This window comes from Quercus suber, unplaced genomic scaffold (genome assembly GCF_002906115.3).
Source record: "Quercus suber isolate HL8 unplaced genomic scaffold, Cork oak 2.0 scaffold_25, whole genome shotgun sequence".
Classification (NCBI taxonomy): domain Eukaryota; kingdom Viridiplantae; phylum Streptophyta; class Magnoliopsida; order Fagales; family Fagaceae; genus Quercus; species Quercus suber.
In genome coordinates this window covers 962911-982490 of record NW_027069490.1, presented here as the reverse complement: position 1 = coordinate 982490, position 19580 = coordinate 962911, and the positions used below count along the sequence as shown (strand labels likewise).

General features: G+C 31.0%; 1 protein-coding gene, 1 non-coding gene and 1 pseudogene across 2 annotated transcripts; all 3 read right to left on the bottom strand.

Moving 5' to 3' along the window:
- LOC136064961 (protein MANNAN SYNTHESIS-RELATED 1-like) overlaps positions 1-5162 on the bottom strand; it is a 110308-nt pseudogene extending 105146 nt beyond the window's left edge.
- A 6074-nt stretch (positions 5163-11236) lies between these two features.
- On the bottom strand, positions 11237-12951 carry LOC112004483 (LOB domain-containing protein 24). Its single transcript, XM_024036740.1, has 2 exons — positions 12796-12951; positions 11237-11584 (listed from the first exon to the last, which is right to left on the bottom strand). The coding sequence occupies exons 1-2, from the start codon at positions 12949-12951 to the stop codon at positions 11237-11239; spliced, it is 504 nt and encodes a 167-aa protein (XP_023892508.1).
- Positions 12952-19200: 6249 nt separating this feature from the next.
- TRNAK-UUU (transfer RNA lysine (anticodon UUU)) lies at positions 19201-19272 on the bottom strand. The gene has a single exon. It is a non-coding gene; the product is annotated as a tRNA-Lys (tRNA).
- Between the last annotated feature and the right edge of the window lie 308 nt (positions 19273-19580).

Genomic DNA, 19580 nt, shown 5'->3' with positions numbered 1-19580 from the left:
TCTTAAAAATTAATTTAAATTAATAGGCTACAATTGTTAATCTTTGAATACTTTGCATTTGCAATTGAGCAATATGAAAATGACAAACTACCTTTTTAAAACTTGCATATATCCCAATTAGTTCATTACACTTTTGGTACAGAAGTCAAAAGTCAAACCCAATTGTTGGTAAAGCTCATTATGCATGCATGATGGAGCATTATGAAATTCATTTTCCTCATTTTCCTTCCCCCTGTTCTGGCTTGCTAAAAGACTATCTAACTTTTTGGTAATAACTATAAATTGTTGTTTTATTTGGAAGTAGGGTTCATCAATTATATTTTGTAGCTGAATAGTTTATTTGTATATACTTTTATATAACAGCACTTGAGTTATGTGATCTAAATTATGTTATTGCTATTGCAGTAAGGCATGGCCTGACTCTTCTTTTATTATTGTTGTTCTTGGTGTTGGTGTTTTGGTCTGAACAATATGGGATTATCGCCAGGTGTGTGTGACAGCGAATAGAGAGAGCTAGTTTGGTGGGAATGAACATAGCTTCTTGAGGTTTCTTAGATGTACAACATAGGTAAGGAAGAAGGAGAGATAGAGAGAGATCAGAAATAAGTGGCTAGGTTAGGTGAGAAGAATTGAAAGTGAGAAACCAAAGTAAAATGAAATGAACCAAAAAGAATGGCTAAATAGAGAATTTGCTATAGGATGTCAACCCCTTACTAGATCAGACTACCGGTAGATTTATCAAAATTCACATCGAATTAAGAAATATAGGGCTAGGTTCATGTTACACCTGATGTAACTCTAAAAAATGTTACACAAACCAATAACTTATTACTAAATTCATATTTTGAAAATCCAACCATTGGATGACACATTCTATATGTTCTTAACGTGTATACCAATTTTCATGCCAATCGGGAGTAATTTACAATTTGATCTTTAACTCGTCTTTTATGCGTTATTTTAAACTACAAAAACTTGAATTTAAACAATTGATTGATGACATGGTTATTAATCTTTGATCACCTTGAAATTTTGTAAGCATAAAAAATAAATGAAGATAATGTAATCTAACGGTAGATTTGTCAAAATTCACATTGAATTAAGAAATATAGGGTTGGGTTCAAGTTACACTTGATGTAACTCTAAAAAATGTTACACCAATCAATAACTTATTATTGAATTCATATTTTGAAAATCCAACTATTGGATTACATGTTCTATATGTTCTTAACATGCATGTCAATTTTCTTGCCAATCGGGTGTAATTTATCATTTCATCTTTAAGTGGGAAGGTGAAAAAAAATAGAGGGAAATTTTGGGGCTGGGAAATTTAAAGGTCTATTGCGGCGGTCCAACCCGCCGCTATAACTAAGAAAAGGCACCACAAAAAGGATCCCTATTTATGGTGGTCATACAAACGACGCTACATCTCGCATATTATGGCATTTTTCTCTACTGCTGCTATAGCATTTGCTCAAAATGATATATTTATTGTGGCGGGGTATTTGGAGCGCCCCTATATCTTAATTACCACCGCTAAAACAGGCCTATTACGGCAGTTTTATGTCCTGCCACTATAGGATGCCGCAAAAAAAAAAACCCTACCTATAGCGGCAGTCACAAAAAATGCCACAATAGATCTCGTGTATAGTGGCGGGCCAAAAACGCGCCACAATAGGCGACATATAGCAGCAGTTTTTGCACCTGCCGCAATAGCTCGTTTTTCTTGTAGTGCATTAATAATAGTTATATTGAATTTTGTTGGGGAATTTAGATCTCGATTGATAGAATTAACAAGTTTTAAACCCAAATTGTTAATTATATTTATTATGAATAAAACTTGTTAAAACAAACAAACTTCAATATCATGTCAAAATCATGCAGCAGAAAAATAAATAAGAGAAGATATGATAACCTAGGAAAATCAGTTAACAAACTAGTTTCACAGTAAAAAAAACTTGGGAGGAAACCTTCCCAAAAAGTAATCCACTACAATAAAGAGAAGTTTCAGATCTAGTACAAAACCTTTATTCCTAGACTCTACAATCCCTGTAGATGAACTCACAGTAAAAACCTTCTACCACTTCAGAACCTCTGAACTCTTCAATATATGTACACCATCCTTTAATGCATGGATCACAGTACGTGACTAACTAAAGATGCACGGCTCTCAGTACGTAACTAACACACCAACTTGAAGAAGATTGTTTGCTGCAAAGTTCTTCACTTCATCAATAATGAAGATCAAGAAGCATTTGGTTATAAAACCCTAAGGCGGAAAGACGCATTAGCTTTTTTCAGAGAGAATAAGGCATCAGTCACCTTTTGCATACGTTCTCCTTGTATTCTCTTATGTGACGACCTCTAAAATAAGTTTATATAGGTTTAGGATTGTAAGAAAATAAAATTTACACATACATGTTAACATGGGCCGAAAATCAGATCTGAAAATCTAAATTCTCATAACCTTGATCGATCGAGAGGTGTCGAGGAGGTGTCAAGCTTTAAACTTTGACAGATACAGCTATCGAGAAGCTATCGAGGAGCTATCGAGGAGACAGGAGATTTCTCGATCAATCCACCAGCTATCGAGATTGCGATAACAATCAACTGAAGAGCTCAATAGATAGCTTAGCTAGCGAGAGGTGTCGAGAAGCTATTGAGCTATGTGTCCGCAGGTGTCAAGCTATTTGTCCAGCTTTATTGAACAACTTTTCTTTACTTGTTTCTTGGTCCAATCTTCATGGCTTTAATACTAGACTTGAATAATATATTTCTTGAAGAATTAAATACATCCTAGATTTACCCAGTTACAAGTAAAGTGCATTTTGTCAAAGAATTAGTCAACTACATAAAATAGTGACATATGTTCTTAACAAGTGAATCACATATATCCTAACAATCTCCCCCTTTGGCAATCCATGACAAAACCACAACAAACAAATGAACATATGAGAGAAGTCATAAATCACTCAATTCATACTCACTTGTTGACTACAATAAAATCTATCCTAACACAAACTCTTGAAAAATTTTGTAAGAAGAGAGTTAATGATAAGTAGACTTTGACAACCTGTATTTCTGAAATACTTTAAACAAAACTCATCAACGCATCTTAGTGTAAAACAGAAATAATAGATTGCATACAAGTAAAGAAACATGTGTATAAAGAGAGAAAAGAAACAACACATGTATAGATATGTGAAGAAGACATACATCAACACACACACACACTCACACACACACACACACACACACACACACACACACACACACATATATATATATATATCTCAAAGATAAGTACAATGTGCGTCAATAATGGTCATAAGACCAGTGTACAAGAAGAAGAAGCTAAAAGAAGCTCCCACAACAAGAAGGAGATAAACACTTCCCCTAATAAGATGAAACACAACTCCCCCTTGCAGAGGCATGTATTTCTTCCCCTTATAGAGGCATGTATTTCTTCCCCCACATATCCATATAAATCCTTGAATGTAATAAAACAAGATGCTATGGATGACAAGATAATAGAAAGATACAAAATATGTGAAAAACACATCTCTTAACAATAAAAAAATTTTAAGCACATAGATCCCAAAACACACACACACTAAACAAGTCTAATCAATTTTATATTTTAAAAACAAGTTAAGACAGTTTAATGAGCATACATGAACACATGTAAATCTTGTGATGGCCAAATCACATTGTATCTGCACATGTATCAAGAGTAGCAAAGAATATTGCATGTTGTGTATGAAAAACATTGCAAGATTGCATAAGTGTATACATGTTATGACAATTTGAGATATGAGAAAATCACTTTAACTCACACACAGTCATAACTATTTGATGATAACTATCACCTTCGAGGTACATCCTATAACTCCCACATCTCTTAGAATACACGCTGGCAATCATATATAAAGCATTTTGATTTTTTGCTTTTTATTTTTCTTTGCATATTTTTCCTTTTTAATAAGCATATTTTGCATGGGCATATAAGAGAGAGAAAAGAAACACTCAATGATATTAAGCATTTGACATTCTAATTTTGCTATGCCAGAGTACACAAATGTCATTGACATCACACTTTTACTATGCCGAAGCATACAGATGTCATTTATGATTAGCAAGCAACAGTGGTGAAATGGTTATTTATGCATTTTTCTTAGGATTTTCTAGTTCTTCCCGTAAAAAAGAGTTATATGAGTGTTAAGTACAAGAGATCACTTAACCTTACTCATCACAAACACGAGCCACAACGCTCGCTGGCTTAGTTGTACATAATGATGCTCATCTAAGTTACAAAAGATACAAAGTTTAGAAAACTTTATTTCAATGGCCATCCAAGGTACACAAGTACCAATGTACACAAAACACACACTGTTTTTGCATTTTTCTAATTTTTCCTTTTTATTTTTATTTTGAAAACAAAACAAAATAAAAACTAAATAACCAAACAAAAACAAACAAACAACTTGAAAGCAGAAAGAAAGATGCATATGCATGAAGGCATGATTCCAAAGCAGATAAGAAATTAAGCAAAGAGAGTCCTTCTTTAGATAGAAAGAATTAAGGCAGAGGACAAACAGAAAAAACAATTAAGTCTTAGGCCCCTTTCTCACCCACATAGCACAAGTCTTTGGCCGTGAAAATGAAAAGGCACATGTACTAATATATCTACTAAAGGACATAGAAGAATTAGAATTCTCCTTAAATTGAGTTAAAAAGCTCAAAACTTTTAGTAACTCTCCAAATAATGGTGTAGGTCCTTGAGAAGAAACCTGTGACCATTTGGACAATTGCTTATAAGGATACAACTTAAAGCAATTAGGACGAATGTGTCTAAAAACACCATAATGGTGACAAACATAAGGTCTAATAAAGGATTTAAAATTAGACAAATCAGTTTTGGATTTCATACTTTTATCACCTTTCTCAAATTGGGGCACAAAGACAGTCCTTGATCCAAAAGCCATGGAAGAGAAGGGGCCGGAGAAAACAACATATCCTAAACCAGTCTTATCAGAACTAGGCTTTTGAGCACTCAATACCTCATCAAGCTTTGCACTAGACATTCTCTCTATTTGAGTTCTAGTTTGACTAAGTTCAACCTCAAAATTCTTGACCTTCTCTTCTAATGAGGTGTTCTCCATAATAAGAGTCTCAACTAACCTTGTAGTCTCATTTAGTTTAATTAATAGATTAGTTTTTTTTTTCAGTTTTTACCTCATTAAGCTCTTTTCTACAAAGATGAGAAGTCTTTTCAAATTTTATGAATTCAGTGCATAACTTATTATAGGCTTCCTAAAGGGTCAACTTCTTGGGTACTTTATCATCAGAAGAATCCTCACTGTCACTAGCATTCTCCATAATCACCTTATCAGTTGAGGCAACAAAGGCCATAACATGACAACATTCATCCACATACTCATCAAAAGAGTCATTCTCAGTACCACTCCAAGTAGCAACCAACCCTTTATCTTTTGACTCTTTCGTCTTTTCCTTAATGAGGTAGTTTGGACACTCTATCTTCATATGACCAAAACATTTGCACTCATGGCATTAAATAAGGGGTTTCTCATTCTTGCCCTTCTTAGAGGATTTAGATTTCCTAGGAGATTTGCCCTTATCCTTTTTCCTAAATTGAAAAAGCTTGATAATCTCATCAGTTATGAAGATTAGATCCTCATCCTTATCTTTACTTTCATCTTCATCTTTAGAGTCCTCAATCTCTTCCTCTATACCCTTGAGAGCCAAGTTTCTACTCTTTCCACCTTTTCCCATTAAACACAATCCCATCTCATAGGTTTGAAAGTTCTCTACAAGCTTAGTCAAAGGAATTTGATCAATGTCCTTTGCTTCTTCAATGGCATGGAATCTTTCAGGTAAGGACGTAAGGATTTTCCTAACAATTTTGGATTCCACTATAAATTCTCCAAAATTGAAAGCAGAATTCATAATATCCTTGATTTTAGCATTGAACTCATCAAAGGTCTCATCCTCTTCCATCCTTATTTCTTCAAAATTCATAGTGAGTCTTTGAAGCTTCACAGTCTTTACTGCCTTGGTACCTTCATAGGTGGTCTTAAGAATAGTCCATGCTTTCTTGGCAACTTCTGTGGATGATATTTTCTTGAATTCCTCATTGGTCACTCCACAAAATAAAACATTCAAGGCCCTACTGTTGAAATTTGCCGCTATGATTGTTGCATCATCCCAATCCATCGGCACTTCCTTTGACTTAATCCAACCAACTTCAATAGCTTGCCATACCTGTTCACCTAGAGCCTACAAAAAAACTTTCATATGAACTTTCCAGTATACATAATTAGTTCTATCAAATAAATGAGCAATCAAAAGAGATTGTCCATGATCCATGACAACGGGGGTTAAGGATTACATTAAGGAAATTAACCAAATTAGAGTGAACCCACTCTGATACTACTTGTTGGGAAATTTAGATCTCAGTTAATAGAATTAACAAGTTTTAAACCCAAGTTGTTAATTAGATTTATTATGAATAAAACTTGTTAAAACAAAAAATATATATATATATATCAATATCATGTCAAAATCATGCAGCGGAAAAATAAATAAGACAAGATATAATGACCAAGGAAAACCAATGAAACAAACTAATTTTACAGTAAAAAACCTGAGAGGAAACCTTCCCGAAAAGCAATCCACTATAGTAAAGAAAAGTTTCAGATCTAGTACATAACCTTTGTCCTTAGACTCTATATTCCCCGTAGATGAACTCACAGTAGAAACCTTCTACCACTTCAAAATCTCTGAACTCTTCAATATATGAAAGCCACCCTTTAATGCATGGATCCCAGTACGTGATTAACTAAAGATGCACAGCTCCCAATACGTGACTAACACACCAACTTGAAGAAGATTGTTGGCTACAAAGTTCTTCACTTCATCAACAATGAAGATCAAGAAGCACTTGGTTACAAAACCCTAAGGCACAAAGACTCAGTAGCTTCTTTCAAAGAGAACAAGGCATCGGTCAACTTTTGCATATGTTCTCCTTGTATTCTCTTATGTGACGGCCTCTAAAATAAGCCTTATATAGGTCTAGGGTTGTGAAAAAAGAAACCCTACACATACATGTTAGCATGGGCCGAAAATCAGATCTGAAAATCTGAATTCCCGTAACCTCAATCAATCAAGAGGTGTCGAGGAGGTGTCGAGATTTAAATTTTGACAGATACAGATATCGAGGAGCTATCGAGGAGACAGGAGATTTCTTGATCAATCCACCAACTATCGAGAAGGTGTTGAGATTGCGATGACAATCAACTGAAGAGCTCAATAGATAGCCTAGCTGTCGAGAGGTGACAAGAAGCTATCGAGCTATCTGTCCACAAGTGTCGAGCTATCTGTCCAGCTTTATTGAACAACTTTTCTTCACTTGTTTTTTGGTCTAATCTTCATGGTTTTAATACTAGACTTAAACAACATATTTCTTAAAGTATTAAATGATAGAAATAAATGTGAACGTAGTGGAAAAATAATGGATCTACATCATTCGAAGTTGATAATATGCGTTAAGTAAATTTCAAAATTAGAGAACAAGTGAGTGTATCTTGAAGCAATGAATTTCAAACTGAAGATTGAAACACTTAAGAATACTTTTAATCTTCACTCCAATTCCACTAATGCCCAAGAAGTGTGGACTCTCAATTGGTTACAAAGGGATGATTAGAGAGTGACATACACTCACTTCCACACCATTACAATGTTGTTTTTTTTACCCAGAAAATTCTGTACGGTTTTCCTTTTTGTATCTAACCAATTATCTAATTAGGCTGACCTTTTAGGCCTTTCCAATTGGGCTTAAGTATGTAGCTTGGAGTGGGACTAAAAGGGACCAATAAGACACTAGCTCCAATGGGCTTTGAACTTTTCTGTCAACTCTTGACAAGTCCAAAGTTACCACTAACTATATTTAATACCACTATATAAATATAGTTGCACTCTAGGCCTTATCTATAAATTATATCCCAAGACTTTATTATACATGCAACATCTTCATAAAATATTCGTAGTAATACAAAGTTATTAATGTAGACTGTCACTTTGTAAATTACTACATCTTAATCCTTAAGTACCTGGTTTAATCCTGTTATTCATTATATATTTATGAAATCCAATTTCATAAATATATACTTTAGTCTTACTAAAGTGGTTAGGCCTAACTCTCTGAATAACAAACTCATTAAACTTATCTCAAGGGAATACTTTATATCTCTGTTAAAAGACTATGAATTTCATCTTGAGAATACATGTTCCATTAACACTAAATGTGGCTGCCCAACATACTGAGGTTTTAACCATTACTATAGATCTCACTCCTGATCAAAGCAACCTACACCTCATGATCAGGTCTATTATTCTCTCAGGATTAAGAGTTCATGCAAATACAAGTCGTGAGATTTATTATTCAATTGAAAGTCGTTAGGAAAATAATAAATCTCATAACGGTCCAGTTCAATATATCTTAACTCTTAAAACATATTAACACATCAACCAGAAGTCTCCACTTCTATAATCAAGACAAATCATCGTGATTGATATGTTATAGTCTTCGCAGATGAAATGCCCAATTTCATCACCTACTACGAACTATAATTCTGAGTTTATAAAGAACTTGTGATTTATATCTTCTGTGACTTTTCACATAAATCACATACTATGCATCTCATGGACTAAATGATAATGTCCAAATATTCATGTTACCATTACTTCAGATAATAATAAAACAAATTCATTAAACACAATATTAAGTCATACACAATGTCAAACTTAATATCATACATAGCATCATACAATAGAATTTAAGGGCACTAATCCTAACATTAAATACATCCTAGATCTACCCAATTATAAGTAAAGTACGTTTTGTCAAAGAATTAGCCAACTATATAAAATAATGACATATGTTCCTAACAAGTGAATCACATATGTCCTAACAAATTTAATTCAAAAAATGTTAAGGATATTATAAATTTTATTGAAATTGCGTTTAGAATAGATAATTTAATGTGAGTATTGAAAAGTGATTGTGTAAAATAGAAAAAGACATCACCAACACCATTGGATCTATGTGTTTCAATACACAAATGGATGTTGCTTTTCTGGGTTATTTGTTATATGTATAAGAAGGGTGTATTGTGTTTGGTTACCAAGAAAATTCACAAGAAGGAAAGAAAATGAATTAAAGATTAATTTGTTTTGGATGTATTGTGTAATTGGTTAGCAAGAAAGTGAAAAAACCAAACAAACAAAAAATACCAGATAATCATTTTTTTTAAATGACGATTTTTTTTTTTTTTTTTTGTAATTGTTTTTTATTTTTAACTTTTTTAATGAGTTAGTGGTAAGAACAAAAAATGTAGAGATCAAAATAATATTTTTTTTCCAATAAAAAAAATAGATTCTTATATGATTATATAGATAAATGTTTTTGCACAAGGCTGAAAAAAAAAAAAAAAAAAAAAAAAAAAAAAAAAAAAAAAAAAAAGAAGTAAAATTGATTGTCATTACTCATTACTCATTAATATTGTACAAAATGTAATAAAGTCTAAATTTAATTCCTTTTTTTTTTTTTTTGTTATTCCATCTAGCGTTCAATTGTCTTGATAATATATCTGATTTAGATTTTATTTAATCACAGTCTTGGACTAATTTGTTGTCAACAAATTGTTGAAAAAGTATTTATATAATATTCACGTGGCTTACTAATCATTGTGCACATTTTTTTTTAGAAGAAATCATTGTGCACATGATATGTGATTTTAGATAAATATAGTCACATTTAATTATATATATATATATATATTAACTATTAAAAAAATCTAAAAATGAGAACAAAAAATATAAGAAGAATTCTTTAAATGATTCTAAATATAAAAAATAATGATGTAAATTTTTTTTTTTTAACTTACGTAATATATTCATGGGAAACTCATTGGTTTATAAGTTCAGTGAATTTCAATGATACACTAGGCAACTCAACACTGCAATAGCATTGTTGCCTATACCATCTGAACCTTGGTTTGAGAAAACTGCTCCTTCAAAATTCACTTGACAGAGAGTACGAAGGAAAGATTTATGAAGACGATACAAAGGAAAATTATACTTTATCACTTTAAACTATACCCAATGTTATATTTTGCATCCTAAATTTTTTGAATGCACGTTTTGCACCCTAAACTATGAATTTTGTTACACTTTGCACTTCGACATTAAGTTTAGTGTTAACTTGTTAACTTAGATGGAAAAGTATAACACTATATGAAAAGACCTTATTGTCCATCTTCTCAATCCACTAAAAACAAGTGAAAAATGACATTTTACTACCCTAAACTATATTCCTTATTACACTTTACACTCTAAACTTTGAATTTCCATCCAAGTTAACACTAAATTTAACATCGAAGTGTAAAGTGTAACAAGGGTCATAGTTTAGGGTGCAAAACGTACACTCAAAAAATTTATGGTGCAAAGTGTAATATGTTGTATAGTTTAGGGTGGTAAAGTGTAATTTCTCTTAAGTACAATTAATAAAAAGAAAAGAAAAGATATTATCTAATTTAGAAAAGATAAATTATTAATACTATTAGTAGAGTGATTTCTAATTTTAAAAGGAAGTTTTATTTTAAAAATGTATCTAATTATTTGTAATAGTAATATTGTACTCTTATGGAAATAAACTAATAAAATAATTTTTGCAAAAAGAGAAAGGGAGCCGAATTTTTGTTGTTGTTGTTACTTGTTACTTACTATAAATGGAAAGGAGACCACTTTGCTCTAGCTATGGGAACATAAATAATTTCTTATTCTATGAAAAGAATAAAGATTTTGGAATCTTTCTAGAAACTTTCTTATGGAAAATATAAAAAGTTCAACTTGAACTTACTCTTTTTGTATTATTAGTTTTGTGCACTTCATAATTATTGGCATTATCCTAAGAAACATGTAGATTGATGTAAATATTCCTTTTATTTTTTTGTTAATATACTATAAGATAGTTGGTAATTGAATGCAACTAGTTAAGTATTTTCAAATACCTCAAAAGCTAAGAAGAAAACAAAAAATACAAGAGAGAGAGTTTAAGTGATTAATTACTACCACCTCAATGACATAATATACGAATATTTAAATTGTCTGTAATATTCTTAACTTCACACGTTGATAAACTAAATTTATAATTTGCTCAAAATTCAAAGCCACAAAAAGTATTGGAATAGTTGTAGTCTTCAAGTTGCTGTTGATTTATGTTGGGGAAAAGATCTTGTTGACTTGAACTGAGCCATGAGGGCTGATCTTCACCTTCTTGGGCAATAGCATGAATCATTTGCAGCTGCTGCATTTGTTGTTGTTGTTGTGCATTATGAAAGGCTATTTCACCTTTTGTCTTCACTAGCTCAGACTGAGCCTCAATTATTTGTTCTTGGAGTTGAGAGATTATCCGAACACTTCCATAGACTGGGTCTTCCACACGTGAACTTGCTTCGAAAGACATGCAATCCACTGCCACAGCTCGTAAATGCAGTGGAAGTTGCTGCAATGCCAAATGATGAAAAAAAAAATTGAAACCAGCTTTCTTTCTTCTTCTTTTTTTTTTTTTAGTTTTGTTTTTTGTTTTTTGTTTTGGGTAAATAAACTAGAGAGATGAACAGCTATAAGGGAATAAATTTTGAAGTAATAAATATAATTAGCTTAGTTAAAAATGTACTACTAATCAATTTCAAAGTAAAATAATTTTGGGTTTTTTTTTTTTTTTGGTCAAATGAAAATCATAATTACTCAGGCAATTAATTTGACAAAGAATCTATTTCAAATGATGGTGCTCTCATGCTTTGTTGTGACAGGTATTAAAATTACACTTGTTAAAAGTTGACAAAGAGTATATATATGGAAAATATCAAACGGCTACAAGAATAATAAAAACAATTCCATTGGGAGTAGAGTTAAATATTAAATTAGTTGCTCAAATAACTTAATTCTAAAATAATAATGAAGATTTGGTTAAAGATGGAAATTGACATGTATTTAAATATTAACAAATTTAGGAGGAAATGGTATCAAACAAATTTGATATTAACATAAAATGAGGAACTCAAAGCTTACAATGATAGGAAAAAAGAGGAAAGTAAAACATGTTCAACATTCGTATTTATTATATAAGTGATTGTCTTATTCATGTGTATGTGTTGAACCTTCTCCCCATTAAGTAAGAACTGAAGAACAACACTACTAACAATAGTTGATAATAACACAGAACATATCATCTTTGCATTATTATTATAGTAGGTTTTTGCTCTTAGTCATGAATGTCGATTCTGTAATGTACTTTGTATTTAGACAATGGGTAAAAAAAATTTACCTACTAATATACTGAAAAAAAAAAAAAAAACACCAATGATTAAAGAAAACCTAGAGTACGTAATTACTTCTATAAATAAAAACTAAATCAGTGTCATTTGTTATCTTCTTTGGCTATATTTTCCCATCAAAGATGCATTAGAGAAAGAATCCATTAAGAAACATCTTAAAGATATTATTAACACCATCTATGTGATTATTTCATAAGATAGAAAGCTTTTCAGTGAACGACAAGCTGAAATATTAATCCCTCCAATATATATGCGTATGAAATAATATCTATATAATACCTTTTTATTAACTACTTAATAAATGAAAAATATATTTTTAGTAACATGTATGTATGTGTGTGTGTATGTATATATATATACTTATATATTGTCATACCTCTAGCATTTTGGTAGTGTTGCTAGCACCAAAGATTTTGTGAACACAAGCAAATCTTTGTGGATTGGTTGGTGGAAAATATGGTGCAAGAACACAATCTTTAGAGCATCTCCTTCTCAAAGATTTGCAAGCTGCACATCTAGTTGAATTGGACATTGTCAGATTTTCGAGAATCTTCTCAAAGATTTTCTTTCAATACTTCTAATTATTCTGAAGAAGAGATTTGGTTTCTATATATTTATATAATGGTGACAAGCTTATAGCTGAATTCATAGAGATATGCTTATGGTTTTATTCTTGGAAAGCCACCAACGGCTACTTTTTTTTCTTTCTAAAATGGCTTCCACAAATAAGGAAACTTTGTGAAGCTTAGAATTCCCCTTTATCAAAGGAAAAAAGCAAAGGTGGTGAACAGTAAAAAAATTATAATAAATTACAGAACCTCTAATAGGTCAAACACTACTCAAAACAAAAATTATATTCCACATAATTTCCTTATGAAACAAAAGGTAATAATTTCCTTATGAAAAAGAAGGTAAGAGGAGTATAAAATAGATTCTTTTGGAGTAGGGCTGGCCCAATACCATTTGAGCCTTAGATAAAAACGTTAAATAGGCTTTTTTTCTTTTCTTTTTTCTTTTTTTTTTTCAGAAGAAGAAGGTATTTGTGCAAGTTCTCAAACCGGACCGACGGAGGTCGGACCATGAAAACCTTGAATTTTTTAAACCGTTTTTAAAAATAAGAAATTCATATGTGCAATTCCGGAACCCCTTAAACCATTGGACCGTACAAGAGTCTAAGAACCGTGCGCGTCCAACCCTTTGACATGTTTTTTTTTAATAAAAACAATTTAAACATAATTTTATTATACTTAATTAAATATCCATCTCTTACAAGGAATAAAAAAAATTATAATTAAAATCCTTCAAAGATATTCAACTTTACTTCAAAAATTAATCATAAATTTTAATGTTTCATGGTATTATTTTATTTTATTAACTTTCTTATTTAATTATTAATATATGCTTGAAAATCATTAAATTTCCTTTACATATATAGATATATTAGTCAATTTTGCTAATTTTATAAATTTAATACCTATATTTAGGCTTAATTAATTACTAAATTAATTATGACGTCATCACGGTTCGACCCCGGTTCAACCTCGGTTCAACCTCAAAAACCTTAACCTCTCCCTTTTACGGTTCAATGAACGGTCCGGGTCTGAAAACCTTGATTTGTGTATTTAAATATCACGTAAAATGATATTCATTTATCAACCATCAATTTAGTTAATGTTTTTTTTATAAATTTAAAAAAAATTAAAATTCATTATTCCTACTTTTTTCTATCGATTAAAGCATTAAATTGGTACCAGAGATACTATAAATTTTATTACATTGACCTTACAATTTGACATGTCACAAATTAGAATAAATTAATTTAACCATTCTTTTATTATATTGTTAGTCTACTCTTGTCAATTAAGTTGCAAGTATTATGTAGCAAAATTTGTAGTAACTTTAGCATTTTTCATTTAATTATTGGTGACTTGGTTGGGTGTCGATTATTATTGTTATTATAAAGGTTGGGTTGTTGAAGTTACACATGTTTTAAAAAGTATTATACCACTCAATATTTTTAATTAAATGCAGATTTTAACCAATCCAATATTAGATTACATTATCTTCATGTATTCTCCATGCTTGCAAAATTTCAAAATGATTAAATATCAATTGTTTAAATTCATATTTTTGTCGTTTAAAATAATGAATAGAATATGATTTTATGGATTAAATGGTAAATAACAACTTATTGACATGAATATTGTTATACATGTTAAAAATATAAAGAACATATAATCCAACGGTGGAAAAGAATGCGATTATTGGCATTTCAACAAGATAATATTTTAATATTCGAATTACTTTTTATAATTGGTTACACAACAATTTGAAAGGCCTATGTAATAAAATTTGTAGTAATTCTAGCATTAATAAATTTTTTTGGTTCTTTTTAAAAGAAAATACTAAACGCACTACAAATTTTACTACATAAAATTTATAAATTAATGTGACAATATATGTGATTAGTTCAACTACTTAATAAGTTAATTAGTGTTTGATATGTGTTTTAGTGATCCATATGGTAAAATTAGCAATATCCTTAGCATTACTATTCTAATTAAAAGTAGAGGGGAAAAATTGCATATATTCAATACATATATTCACCCCTCACATGGAAATAGACCCCACATTTATGGGACCTACCCCATGTGAGAGAGTGAATACATGCATGATAAATAGGATAGATTTTCTTCTCATAAGGGGTCCTAGATCATAGCTAGCCTAGGCCTACGCAATTTTTGCTGCATGTGGCGGGTGATTGTGTACATGCCTAAGCTAAAATTAAAGAAGCGCTGCAAGGGCTGATCAATTGGCTTTATTCAAGTGAAGAGATTTAATTTTTAACAAAAAATATATTCGGTCAAAAACTTTGCATGCATTTGCAGGACATTCTGGCCTTTTGCCCTTAATTTTAAAAAAATTTAGCAATATGCCCTTGTTTTGAAACTATATAGGTTCGTGCCCCTGTTTCGATACTCGATTACCATAAAATCGAGTTTCAACGCGAAACTCGATTGGTTTAAAATCGAGTTATGCCCGATCAAACTCAAAAAAAAAAAAAAAAAAAAAAAATTACATAGAACTCGAAGCTCTAGGAAATCGAGTTTCATGTAAATTTTTATAAGATACAAAGTTCAGGGGTCCTATAGTGGCGTTTTTTAATCCCTATAGTGGCGTTTTTTAATCCCTATAGTGACGTTTTTTAGCCCTATGGTGGCGTTTTTCTGGGAAAATTTTTTTAAATCTGAGGCCCTATAGCGGCGTTTTTTAATACCTATAGTAGCGTTTTTCTGGAAATTTTTTTATAACTCTGCACAGTGGCCCTATAGCGGCGTTTTTAATACCTATAGTAGCGTTTTTCTGGAAAATTTTATTTTAAAGTCTGAATACCACGTTCCGTGGCCCTATAGCGGCATTTTTTTATACCTATAGTGGCGTTTTTAAGCCCTATAGTGGCGTTTTGGAACTCGATTTCCATTTAATCGAGTTTCATGCAATTTTTTTTTTTTTTTTTTTTTTTTTTTAAGTTTGATCAGGCATAACTCAATTTTAAACCAATCGAGTACTTTAAGTAACTCGATTTTAAGGTCATCGAGTATCGAAATAGGGGCACGAACCTATATAGTTTCAAAACAGGGGCATATTGCTAAATTTTTTTAAAATTAAGGGCAAAAGGCCAGAATGCCCTGCATTTGCATGTGCATGGCAACCACTTCTATCATATCTAACTTTTTCACTTTAACTAAAGTAAATAAACAATTGCTTTGTTGAGACTTGAGTCCATGGCGGATTTATATATAATAACTTAAAATTTTATATTTATTTACCTTTAAAAAAAATTTTGGAACCGCCCTAAATTTTTTTTATATTAATAAAATCGAATTTTGATCTATAATTTGAGCAACTTAACAATATATTGAGGTCTTTCAAGCATAAAGAAAAAATTCAAAAAAAAAAAAAATTGGACTAAAATCTAAAAAAAAAATTATAATAAAACTACCATAAGCTGGGTAGTGACTTGATTCCTTCAACTAAGCACACTGCTCAATATAACACAATTTTCAACCTTTTATTATTTTTTATTACAGTATTATTTTTCCTCACCAAACATATATTACTTACTTCTCATTTTTAATTTTTGTTCTTGTTTATTCTTAATCACACACATCTTCTATCTTCTCAATTTTTACACTTCATACTTTTAAATTTTATCACATCTTCATCTACACTTTTACATTTACGTTTTGCCTTCCTCCTTAATCGTAACTTCTGTGTCTTCTACTAGTACTAGTGCGACAGTACCTCCTCTCAAGTTTTGAGTCTCAAATTTCTCAATAAGATTTTTTTTAGCTGTACAAGTACCTTTGTTCATTTCTTTTCTTTTCATTTTTTTTCCTTTTGAGGTTTTTTGCTTTACAGAATGCAAATTTGTTTTAGTTTTAAGAACAAATTTTTTTAAGCACAAACTTCATGCCGGCTGAATCTTGAATTTCGGTCGGTATTTACCGAAACACCTGAAATAAACCGAAATGACTCGAAATTTTTTCCGAAGTGGAATAGGGTGGGTTACTGTTCAAGTTTGTTTACCGACATGATATTTTCCGGCTAGAACGGAATGGAATTAATAACATTGAATCAAACCTAATTACCTAAAGGCTAAAAAGAAATAAAATTGTCTAATTTATGCTTCCTAAGAAATACCCTGAACAAAATTCTTGGAGCCACCACTGAATTGAGTAGTGTTTTTTTTTTTTTTTTTTTTTTTTTTTTTGCATCTTTACTTAATTGATGAGCATTACAAGTTAACTTTTTTTTTTTTTTGGGTGTGTGTGTGTGTGTATATATATAAGAAAATTTCGGTGTATGATCTTTTAGGTCGAAATACATTTTACACGTTAATTTTTTTTATTAAAAAAAAAATGGGTGCCTGATCTTTAATTAGTTCAAAATTCATTGGTTTGGTTGGTTCAAGTTAATTCAATTGCTGAAGTTTTCTTGGTATTGAATCAAAAATTTGTGTTCAAGTATTGCCCACACCAAAAAGAAACCAATTGATGTTTCAAAACAATACTAACGAGTTAAGTACTTTACATTTATTTCGGCATATCTATCTTTATCACTTTATGAAAAGTAAATAAATAGTTGCTTTGCTTTGCTTTGCTTTTTTGAGTGATCTAATCTCTTTCGTCACCGCTTACTTAATGAGTGTTATAAATTAACTTTTATTTTAATTTGGGTACCTAATCTTCTAGTTCAAATTGCATAAAGTTTGGTTGGTTCAAGTTAATAACACAACTGCTAAAGTATTTTACCATCAAATAAGACGTATGTGTTTGAATATCGCCTACACCAAAAAGAAACAATTTAATATCTTAATCCGATGGTAAAACATGATCATGGAGCAAGACATTATAGATTTCCAATCCTAACTTACCTTATTTATTATTAATTAAAAACAAAAAGCTTTCATTTCACTAATTAATGTGATTGTGAATCATTCATGTTCGAACTATGTTTGGGTCTTACTTAGAACATTAATTAGGAAACAATAATTAAAATGAATGTGTTTTATAACATGGCTGAGATGCATTTTAAGATTCGTTGTATTATTGTTTTATGTGAACATATGGGCGTGGTTCTCATCATCTTACGTACAATTCACTGTTTATTAACTTAATTTTCAAAAACTTTTAATGGTTTACACTTAAAAAACAATACTAGGAGATCAAGTGTTACCTTCAAAACTTATGTATATTATGTTCTTCAATACTTAGCCAAAAAAAGAGAGGAAAAAAAAAAATAGAAAACAAGAGATCAATACCTTCAGAACTTATGTATATTATGTTCTTCAATACTTAGCCCAAAAAAAAAAAAAAAAAAGGAAAATTTGCTATTGTCTAGCTATAGGTCTTGTATTGAGTTGTGCCGACTGAACTGAACCGTACGTTGAAATGGAATAATACTGGAAAGGTTGTAAAGCTTTATTGTTGCCATTTGAATACTTTTTGAGTTTTGAGTTTTGAGTTTGACTACTCTTTTCCCTTTTTATATAACACACAAACATACAACAACACGCCAACTCCAAAATTGCTAAAAGCAGTTCGAGTCACGGAACTATTGATATACCCATGCACACCAAGCAAATTAGGCAATGTAGGACAAAGCCTACACACAGGTTTTTTTTTTTTTTTTTTTTTTTTTTTTTCATTAACACACAAACATACAACACACCAACTCCAAATCTGTTAGCGGCAATTAGAGTTGGGAGCTGTTGATTGACTACTCTTTTTGATGGTTTGATGCATAGGCATTTAGATCAAAGCTGTGGGAAGGACGAAGGGATTGTTGCTACTTTGCAATGCAAGAAATATTACTTTTTTTTTTCATTGCCAATTGATTATTATTATTATTATAGATCAATACCAATTTTAAATTTTAAATTTTTTTAAATCCAAAACGAAAAAGAAAAAGAAATTACTACATCTAAAAATGATAATTATAAATAAATGAGAACGTTAGACAAAGTTCACACACAGTTTTTTTTTTTTTTTTTTTTTAATAACACATAAACATACAACAACACACCAACTCCAAAACTGCTAGCCGCAGTTAGAGCTGGGAGTTGTTGATTGACTACTCTTTTTGATGGTTTGATGCATATGGATCAAAGTTGTGGGAAGGACGAAGGGATTGTTGCTACTAAAAAAATCCAAAACAAAAAATAAAATGAAATTACTACATCCAAATATGATAATTATAATCTATAAATAAATGAAAACGCCGTCTGTGGGGATCGAACCCACGACCACGTGGTTAAAAGCCACGCGCTCTACCACTGAGCTAAGACGGCTTTGCTATAAAAATTTGCGTTTTAATAAATATATAGTTTTTAGTTTAGACAAGTGTTCCTAGATGAATTGCACTTACAAACCCAATTCCCGTCTCTATGATCATTGATCACTCTCATAATTAGATTTAGGTGAGTTTCATCATTGTGTATTTTCGTTGTAGAAATACCCCATTTTCAATTGCATCACTTTACCGTGGTATTTGGCAGAGAATAACACTTTATTAAGAGCATCTGCATTGGAATAAATGCAGATGCTTACTAAACAGTATAATTATAGACGCTCGCTTCTCAAATGCACTCTCTAAAAG

What these genes read in the sequence shown, in the direction of transcription:
- LOC112004483 (XM_024036740.1), bottom strand. Translation starts at nt 12,951, where the DNA reads ATGTCCAATTCAACTAGATGTGCAGCTTGCAAATCTTTGAGAAGGAGA. An exon ending in ACACTACCAAAATGCTAGAG is followed by an intron (nt 11,585 to 12,795) that starts GTATGACAATAT and finishes TTGGCATTGCAG; the next exon opens with CAACTTCCACTGCATTTACG.